Source organism: Diadema antillarum, unplaced genomic scaffold (genome assembly GCF_040938485.1).
Source record: "Diadema antillarum isolate AM-2024a unplaced genomic scaffold, OU_Dant_1.0 scf00000141, whole genome shotgun sequence".
Taxonomy (NCBI): domain Eukaryota; kingdom Metazoa; phylum Echinodermata; class Echinoidea; order Diadematoida; family Diadematidae; genus Diadema; species Diadema antillarum.
In genome coordinates, this window is record NW_027271030.1 from 3,082,430 (window position 1) to 3,093,388 (window position 10,959).

General features: G+C 41.7%; 1 protein-coding gene across 1 annotated transcript in view; it reads right to left on the minus strand.

Annotated features, from left to right (window-relative positions):
- LOC139721290 (integrin alpha-8-like) overlaps nt 1-303 on the minus strand; it is a 92,122-nt gene extending 91,819 nt beyond the window's left edge. Inside the window, exon 1 of the mRNA XM_071632611.1 lies at nt 170-303. Within this exon, the coding sequence (XP_071488712.1) occupies nt 170-303 (134 nt within the window). The remainder of the gene's footprint in view (nt 1-169) is intronic.
- Between the last annotated feature and the right edge of the window lie 10,656 nt (nt 304-10,959).

A 10,959-nucleotide genomic window follows, 5' to 3' on the forward strand; every position in this document is an offset into this window, starting at 1 on the left:
TACAGTTTAAGATCCTATTTGATATTGTTGCAATCAAACGAAGCCTGACCCTGGAAAACAAAAATCGGATTTCCATTTTCCACCAACCCCGCTTCTATTTTTTCATTTCTTTCCCTGGCACCAGCGTTCTCTCGCAACCCACTTTCATCCATCTGTCCGCCCGTCTCACCCCCGAACCAATCTCTTTACCAAAGGTGATGACAGGGGTGCTTCCAGAGTACCCTTTCTACCGGTGGAAGAGGGAGCTGCCGCGGTGGCTGGCCCCCCAATGCCCCCGAACTCCGGCTGGATAAAAGGACTCATCCTAGCGAAGGGTGATGACAGGAAGGTAAATCACCTCGGGGATTTTTTTTTCCCTCGCTCCATCGCAGGTTCGTCTTGCTTTTTTTCTTCTTCTTCTTTTTAACCGTGGTTTCTACTACGTCAGAGTCACTCGTTCGTGCTCTAACGATGACGATGAAAAAGACGGGACTTTTTTCAAAACCTGGGGCATTCTCATTCCTCCACCGTCCCTGTACGAGATCACCGCCAAGACAAACAAAGAGCGGATTTGCAAACAGCGATGATATTATTTTTTAGTCAATTAATCGGGGCAATTTAGCTCGAGTTGGGGAGTACGGGCAATGGGCTAGAATCACATCTGTTTAGCTCACGGTTCAATTTGGGATCAAGCGCAAATCCCTTCGCTCCCAACTCCCGTTGTTCGCCTTGCGCCCCTTTTCCAGCTGGATGTCGGAATGGGAAAAATTCCGCCACATGTGAGCTTCCCGAACGTGTTGCTTCATTTACATTCCCTCAGAATGGGCTGAGATATACACAAACGCACGCATGGCCGTTAGTCTTCAGCTATCTCTACCCTCATTTTGTTAAAAATTGTTTTAAAAAAAGATAACAATTACGTTTACTACACAGGCCTACTGTCCACAGAAGTTTTTCCTGGTTGCTGAGTAATTTAAAAAAAAAGGGAATGAAATAAAGTTTGATTTTTTTCCCCAGTACATTTACCCTATTTCGCTCCCTTCCTTTTAGCAAATGTCATCCGATATCTCAGGCTACCTAGTCCCACACTGCCGTTATTTTGTTAGTACTACATAACTGCCAATCGTATGTAGACTCCGAAGAAATTTTGTGAATAATTTCAGGGGAAAAAAAGTCTTGAATGATCCCCTCTCCTCTAAATTGAGAGAGGGTCCTTTTTTACTCTTCAAAATCGTAATTACTTTACTCTTGTCAAGTTTACTTTGAGATTCAATCAAATGCACTTAACTTCTTTCAATATGAATTGTTCTACCGGTATTGATGATTTACCAACATGCACCAACAATTGACAACATATGTCATGTTTATTCACAGAGGAAATATTCTGACTCATAATTCATGTTTAACCAAAGAAAAAGTGTGAGAATTTTATTTTCCCTCTTGAAACATTCAAGTTCTTCCTAGGCTACTGTATAAGCTGTTATTTTCGCGTACAGTTATTTTCGCGAATGCAGCGCTACCAAGTCTCACGCATTCTGCGTGAGACTCAAGCATTTACGGGCCATCTCACGATCTCACGCATGACACCCATTTTTCTCACGCATCGGGCGAAGTCTGCAACTTAGGCCTATAATAATGAGCATAGCTCAAAAGATTAAAGTGATAGTTGCAATTGAAGGTATATTTCCATTTGTCTTTCAAAATAAGTAAAAGATAGTCACTTAAGTATGCACCTGATTGCACCATTAAGAGCTACATTGAAAATTCAAAAAGTTCCCTACCGTGGGAGGCCACAGAGGGGATAAACCCCTCCCACACCCTCGCTCGCGCGCACATTCGCATGCCGAGATGCTGAATCATGAAAATCTCACTCATAAAAGTTTTTTGAACTTGGCATCCCTGCGAATGAGGAGGTCACAAACATTTTCACGAGATGTTGTTTTTGCAAATTGACACAGAGGCCTTCATAAGAGCACTATTACCCTAGCGCACGGTGACATTTTCACGTGTTGTTAAATTCGCGGTCCAATTGCGATTCATGAAATTCGCAAAAATTAAACCCACGCGAAAGTAACAGCTTATACAGTAATTCACTTTGTTCAATCTTTGTGAGTTACAACAGCCAAAGCAGCACAAACAAACTCCCAATAATTTGTGGTAATCCATGACCAAGAATGAATTGAAAAGAAGAATACCACTGCTACTATACAGCACTATGAATTCCCGCATAAAATCTCCATCCACCTCGCTGAGGTAGTGTTGTTTGCTCCTTTGTGCTCGAAGCCACAGTTATTTTTAACCTCCCTCGATCACTATTCCACCAATTCACAGTCCCACACATGCATTCTCATGTGGTTATGGCATTGGACTGCCCACTAAATTACCCCAGACGCATCTGAATGCTAACAGACATGAAGTAGCCAGGGGAGGGGGTGGCAGTGGGGGCAGGTTATAGGCCGGTAAGTAATATCAAAGAAAGCAAAAAGAGTGGTGGGGAGGAGGTTAGAGAAAAAGAGGGGGGGGGGGTACAAAAGACCACGGTACAGGGCAGTTCTGAATAAGCACCTCACTTGGCGACCCGTAACGAATAGATGCAAGATGCACGCCACTCTTACAGCACCAGGCTAGAATTTCCTGCAAGCGGACATGCCGCTTTCGTGCATTCCTTTCTCCCTCTCTCGATATCTCCCTCTTCTCCCGTTTCTTTTCACAGAACACAAACCTCCGCACCACCGCACAAGAAATCTGTGTATACATCTATCCTGGCTGGCGTGAATGAAACCCGAACGTCCGTGCGTGTGTGCGTCGCACAGCTCCGAAGTGAACGATTTTCCATCTGGTTCCAGTTTCGACAAGGGGGAGGGCGGGAATGTGTTTGTCGACGCTTGTTTTTCCACAATGGCTGAAGATATTCAAGCCGAAATCTGCGAGGCCTTCTCAGCTAACAGTGGAAATAGAAGGGGATTACTTCTCGCAGGCAATCAAATTATATCTGACGACAACGTCGATTTCGTCTACCTCCGTCCTGACCTGGTACCAAAAATATAGACCCTCCAGCGCTGTCCAATGACATAGACAGAGATCAAAAAGAAGAAAAAAAGAAAGCAACAAAAATAAAGGAAAACAGTGATTTCAACAAAGGTAAAATCACCATCCAAAAATACCTCAAGTTCATATCATCAAGGAAAAAGGTAAATGTTTTGCACATACCTGAACACACAACAGCTGCAGGTGGATGATCATAGAATGTATGTAGAGCACATTCTGTTAGAATCCTGTAATGAAGCTCTTCATTATTAATGTCCTTCCTAATGAAATTATTTGGAGATGTTCTTTGCAAGTGGCTGGGCACTTTCTTTGTTCAATAAGAAAACAATGTAGACTACAAGCCCCCATTCTCTGTTTTCTACTAAAGGTGGATAGCCAGATCCCCTCTTCACAGTTTGTCATAGTTTCGTCAATGATAGGCCAGAACCACCTTATATGAGCAAAATTGTAGTTAACCAATCTTTTACATGCTATTCTCACCCATACTGTACAATGCATGCACCATATACATTTCTCGAGCATAACATTACTAAAACTGCACTGGACTTGGAAGGCAATTATTTTGCCAGTGGATTTGTTAATGTTTGAGAACCGCAAAGGCCAAACGAAAAATGGGTATTTCCCCGTCTCAAGATGCAAAGACAGCAGTCTACTGCCTTGAAGACAATATTCACATCTTCAGTGATCCAGGAGGCAATATTCTGTTGTGTTTTCAATGTCAAGAATATTGATCAATAATGAACCTTTTTGAAATAAATAAACCCACCAAGCAACATATACCACATACCGTTATGATGACTTCAGCCCACATAAGCAGGTTCTTTATTTTTTTAATACCTTTTACACCTTTTTTACACCTTCAAGTTACCAGTGTACCATTTTGGTAGACGACAGTACCATGGACATTTAAATGAAGATATCATCCCCGCTGCATGGCCATGACTTTTCTCTTGCTTTAATTTGTTATAAATTTGAAAGTGACCTTAGCTGGGAGGTGTGACCACTTTAATTAAAAAGTGCATCCAATTCACCCCCCCCCCCCCCAAATTGAACTTGTTGTCACAGTCAAAGGGCTGATGGACTTAATTAAAACACACCCCGCAGAGTTTCCAACACTGCTGCCCCCTTTGTGTTTATCAATATTCCCAGATTGATATTAGAAGCATTTATAACGGATGTGAATATACTTATATATTTCATATATTTCATATATTTCATATCTTCCTACCCACATTCAGATGCATGGAGATATATGTTGAAGTATGTTTTAACTTTCAGAGGAAAACTGAAGTATATGAGACAGCTTTAGAGAAAAAGGACAGAAAATGATCATATGACATGAATACAAGGATACAAGGATCAAAAAGATATAGCAATAGATGTACAGAAAGGAAGATGAGGAACAAGAAAGATGTTGGTAAAAGTATCAAAACATCTATTTTGGAAAACGAGTATCTGTGATGTGATACGTTTTTGTTGTATTATGGAAACAAAATTCCTTTGCCATATGAAAGACCACTAAAGATGATTCTGAATCTGAATAATCAAACAATATGGCATGCTGCTCTGCAAATGACATATTGTATTGATGGACTAGATCAAGGCCTTGTGTTATTTAAAGTTGACATTTGTTTGATATACATCTAGCCAAGAAATTGCAATTGATATCAATTCTACTATCAATCACGTCTCATTTTAATTTGAAGAGGGGGGGGGGGGGGGGGGCTAGGGGTAGCCTGACGTCGATTCGAACGCAAGTAGAGAAATTCTGATGGCAATTTGACATGACGAGACGACCGCAGTTAAGTGAGATGTCTCTTGCTCGAATATTGACTGTCCATTTGCATCAGGAGAAGGAGAGCGCGAAGGGCTCGGAATTCGACCGGACGGCAACGCAACGGCCGTTGCTTTTTCCCCGAGTCGCATGCATATTGCATGGTACAGTGGATCCACCACGTGCGTCGTGGGGTGAGATTGGGATATTTGTGCTCGCCAAACGACCCCCTTCGCCCATCATATCAGTACACGCCGGATTGATCGCATTACTTCTTACCTCCATCTCTATTTTCACTCTTCTGCTCTCGTTTTCATTACCATTCCTTGAGTTTAGACTGCATTTTTCTTTCCTTTCTTTCTTTACTTTTCCTTTTTTTTTTTTCGAATTTGGAAGGGGAGGGGGGTGGGGGAGGGTGTAAGGCAGTGGGAGTTGGTGTAATGGCTATGAAACCAATGGGCTGCCTGCTAAATTCTGGCGCCAGAGCTCAGCGAGCGGAATTGCTCCGTCTGTCTCGCGGATGCGTGATTACCCGCCTGGAAACGAGACTGGAGAAGGGGTAGGGTGTGTGTTTGGTGGGGAGGGGGGGGGGGGGGGAGGGGGAGGAGTGAAGGGTAATTCTGAAGGGATTGATGAGCCCCCGTTACAATCTCCATCATATATTTCTATGGTTGGTATTTCCATATCTGTAATAAGGGTGTACTGGGGGCTTCGTGTTGTCTCTCTAACATCTAGAAATATGCCTTCAGCAAACCTTTTTCTGCATTTTGAAATCTAAATGAAAGCCAACATCAAACTTGTCAGGCTGTAACTTACTCCAATATGAATTGTGCACTATAACTGCAAGTATCATACTTATACCATTTTTCCTTTAAAACATTCTTACTCCAATACAGTGTTTGTACCTTAAACAAGAGAGTCATATGATTGAAGTACATAGATATATCCACACGCTGCAGATGATGAATGCCTCACAACCTTTTCCACATCCTGTCACGCAACCATGGTAACATAAAATCTTCACATCCATCTTGAAAATCACGAACAAGAGAAAGAAGTAGAAGAAGAAGAAGAAGAAGAAGCAGAAGAAGAAGAAGAAGTAGTAGAAGAAGAAGAAGAAGGAGGAGGAGGAGGAGGAGAAGAAGAAGAAGAAGCAGAAGAAGGAATGAAACAACAAAAAGAAGACAAGCCCTCTCCCTACAAAAAGAAGCACATGCGATGAATCTAGACTAGGAGATACCATCCATTTTCCAAGGTCAATTTTACCGAGAATGAGCCTGGGGAGGTCTGTACATCTTTTGTCTTCAAACAACAACAACAAATACACTACAGTCATTTGGATTACTATAAACTCAAAGCAATTCCACCACAACCTTTGAGAAACAAAACAGATAGAGAAAGGAAAGAGGTATACAAAAGTTGCTTATCAATACATCTAACCTTTTCCCCCTGAAAATTCCCAAGGTGAGAAGTCGTGATCAAAGACCGACCCCTAACCATTGAGCATAGCGATCAGTCAGCCAGGGGTGTGCCGGCAATGGATTAAATTCATTCAAAAACTAGCCGGAGCTGACTGCGGGGGATGTTCAGACGACCAAATTTCCTCCCGCCTTGCAACAATTATTGTAGGGGGAGATGGATACTCTCTGTTTATACTACATCCAGAATTTAAGCCATTTTGAACCTTTCTGCCATCTCCTCCTATTCTCTTTAACCGAAAGCTATTTCCGAAAATGGGTCGCTATAGTCTGTATTCGCTGCCTACAGCGTTTGATAAACCTGTCCTGACTGTTTCGGTTGACACGGTTACCGAATGTCCTTCGGATCAACTGCGTGTGCCAGTTGAATTTATACATTACATGCAAATTTCCCTGTATGTCATGCATGCACGCAGTAGACAGTGGAACAATCTTGCCACCTCATATCTCCTATGCAGTGTGACCCAAAACATGAGGTTCCAAATCAACTAATAGATATATCTCAAGCTGCTTGTGGCTTGTTGTGTACTTTTCCTAAGCCCAAAATGGCTGAAACTGCCTCCAAAATCACTACCCCCCGCCACCTCCACCACCACCTATGTGAACCAGGGCCCTGTTGCATAAAACCCTTACCGCTGGACTTACCGCTCCTTTCTAGCGGTAAGTCTTCAAATCAGCGGTAAATTTTATAATCCTTGATGCTGATTGGCTGTGATGCCTAATTTTGATGGTAGTTACCATTGATATTCAATGGTAAGTTTTATGCAACGGGCCCCAGGTGTATCACGCAATAGCCCTATAGGATTTGCCACATCTTGGAGGCAGTAGCCTAAAAGTTTCCTGTCAATTTCATTCTTTCTAACACGTTTGATGTAGGCCTATATTGTCTCCTTTAACCCGTTGAGGATGAGTCCCGAGTATACTCAGCCAGGGTTCTATGGGAAATGCGTGTTGTAGCAAAATCAGTCCAACCTCAACGGGTTAAGTGTAAACGCATCTTCTATGGATTCTTCTTCTTTACCTCCACACCTATCCTGTTTTCCTCAACATCAATATGCTCCCTTCATTACTTTGTGATTTCTGTGTATCATACACTCTCAAGATACCATGGATGACACCCATCTCCCCCAAACTCAATTCTCCTTCTTTCTGTCCCCTCTCTCCTCCTCCTCCTCCTCCTCCTCCTCCTCCTCCTCCTCCTCCTCCAGTACTTTCCATTCTGCATCTTTCTTTCTTCATCTTCTCCAAGGAAGTCATCCTCATCCCACTCAAGTCTTCCATTTTCAGTAAATCTCTTTTCTCACTTTCTCCTCTTGCAACCACCTTTTTCATTCTATCTATAAAAAAAAAAGAATCTTCAAGAGAACCTCTTTTTTTCATCACATTTTTCAAGTCATCACACCACACTTTCCTCTGCTCTTGTCTCCCAATCTTTTATCATCATCATCATTATCCTCTTCCACCCCCCCCCCCCCCCCTTTTCTTCCATTTCGGTTCACCATTCTTACCCCCATTTTCGCTCCAAAATCTGAGCAAACGTTTCGCCGGCCAAGTTTTACAAAACACTGGTGATGACTCACTTAGTATGATTTCCCAACTCGGTTCCTGGTCCCTCTGGGCGAGACCATGGAGGTCTTTTTTTTTTTTTTCCCCCCCAGTTCAAACAGACTGCAAAAGGGTTAAACATAATCCAGTATCTGTGGTGTGTTGTATGTATGATGCATACAGTATGTACCTGTAAGCAAACGTGTGAGAGTTATGTACAAGTTTATCTTACAGTAACAGAGTCAGGATGGCTCTGTTCTATTGGTTAACCCTGTGACTCTCGACACCCTGCTGATGGGCTCGCTTGTCAAGAGGCTGAAATGGCTACCAATAACGGCGCACCTCCTGGGGCATCCGACTACACAGTGTCAACAATTAACTCAAGAGGTAAGATCTGAAGCTAATCTATACCTCCATCCTCATCCCCCTTCTCCCTACCCCCCCCCCCAAAAAAAAAAAAAAAAAATCAAACTATGATCTAGAGGGACTTATGAAATGGAAGGAGAAAAAAGACCACTACCATTATCACAACCCAGACAAGGTTTTTGGTAAGTGGGATGCAGTGCCTTAAAGAAGTCTCTTCTGAGTGGTTTTATGAGGCAGATGCCGACACATTGCGGGATTGAACGGCTCTTGCGAAAACTTGCCGAAGGCCAATCTCACTTAAGACCACTGACACGCATGTGGTTATGTGGGACTGAGCGGCATTAGCATGAGACTTGTCTAATCTTCAAATAAAGCATACATTTTCTCACATATAACATACAGATTGCGCATAATACTATATAATGCCGTTTTCCTTTATAGTTAGAACAACACAACACAACACAACACAACACAACACAACACAACACAACACAACACAACACAACACAACACAACACAACACAACACAACACAACACAACACAACACAACACAACACAACACAACACAACACAACACAACACAACACAACACAACACAACACAAGATGCATCCAAACTGTTCCTCGATATCAACTGACTCAACCAAACCCATTATTTGTAGTCTATGGATATATGCATTTGCATTTCTCTCAGTGAAACACAACATCTGAAACTGTGCATTAAAGAATACTAAATGTTTGATTTTCACACGACTAAATTGTTTCCAACATAAATGACTGATTTTCACACACCTTGCCCTGATACTAAATGAATATTCATCTCACTTACTGGTCTCATGTCTTCCAAAATAAGAGCAAAGTGAATCTTTGAATCTTTTTCTTTTCTGGTTTCTACCTCAACAATACTGTGTCTTTAAGGACAATGGATGTGACCATTCTGGTGATTAAAAGAAATTGGCTTTTCGCACATTAAAAAGAAGAGCAACGAAAATTTGGCAGATTACGCTTCGCCATTCGTCACGGCTACATGAATATTTGATCTGGACTCCACTACACTGTGCAATGTGTGAAGTGACCGAGAGTTTAGTGTAGTCTTGCTTGAACAGGCTTTTCGACCGCACAGGCACATTATCTCTGAGTGGTACATATGACCGGTACAAGCTAATGCATCAAGGTTCAGGCATCTATATATATGAGACTAAAGGTTGCCTCCCAACTGGTTTCAATGCATGTCTTTGGGGGGGGGGGGGGGGGAGGGAGGGTCATTTTTTTTCTTCTTAAACACAAAGAAGTTCAAAATTCAAAGTTCAAGACCATTTCACAAAGCTCCTGATTGTTAGAGGTCAACTCCACACCACTAATTTATACAAACAAAATAAAACAATAATTTGTTTTATTTCTACGTTTTACATGACTAGGTGACTTCCCTTCACTTGGAAATTCCATATAACACAGATACTTTGGTCTTTAATGTATTGTGTTTTACTATCACTATCTTTTAACATATGAATCTTACAAAAAGTTTAGTTAGTACACTGATTTTTTTTTTTTACATTAATTCTTCAAATTAAAATCTTTTTGAATATACAGCAAGAATACACCATCAGTGTTTCGATACCATGGCAACATCATTTTGACAAAGTGCCAAATGGTTCATTTTCAAAAAAATGTGTAATTTTGGCACATCGCTAGCCGCATAAAAAAAAAGAGAGGGATTGAGAAAAAAAAAGTCAGACAATTTGCTTAATACTTGATTTCAGTCACTTAATAAGGTCACCTCATTGTCAAACATGGCTACCTACAAAATGGTAATCTAGCGTGAAGACTGTGTATTTTAGAAATACGGTTTAATTACCGTGCCTCTTTAACGCAGACATCTTTTTTTCCCTGCCTGCCTTCCTGAAATAGACCATAATTATGAAAAGCAAACAAAGCAATAAAGAAAAAACTAAAAATCACACTAAATCCCGAGGGAGACTTTTATGGGAGTCCATTACCAATGAATAAATCATGACCCGTATTTTGGGAGACAAAAAAGCGTAGGAGAAATAGGTAAAAGGGGGGGGGGAGGGGACGGAGAAGTGGGAGGAACAGTGTAATCGGAAAGAGACAAATCCAATTTACGTGAAATTGACCAATTAGCTCATAAGTTCACGACGCCATCGGGACTCTCGCGGGGAGCCGCGGCGACCCTCCAGCCACTTCGCGACATCATCTGGACCATCTATCTTGCTAATCTCCTCACATTTTTCTGCTACATTTTCCTTTCTTTTCTTTTTTTCGCCACGCCTTTGCTCACAAAGACGTGCGTCCCACATCCTTATGTTTTGACCCTTTTTGTCTTGTTTTCCCCCACAACTCCCTTTTTGTATTCTATAAATGTATGACTGGAAAGTACACTTACCCCTCCATTAGTGCATCTTTTGGGCTGGGGGGGGGGGGGGGTGGGTGGGGTGGGGTGGGATGGAGAGTGGAAACATGCATTAGGATACCATGGCAACTACCATTTTATCAGGGATGAGAAGATCCAGGGAATTTCTTGAAAGATTATTTTTTTTCTTTCTCGTCCATGCCCTCTCCTCCTTTCATCCATCTCCAAACATTAAAAAAACAAACACATTTGCAGTAGTTGTCTGTGAACATTGTTATGCAAATCACCTCAGAAAACAACCAAAATAAAAAAGCTAACAAACAAAATATTTGTATTTATGCCCCTTAAGGACACTACAGAGTGGATTTGGCACAATATAAGTTATATATAGTATTGTT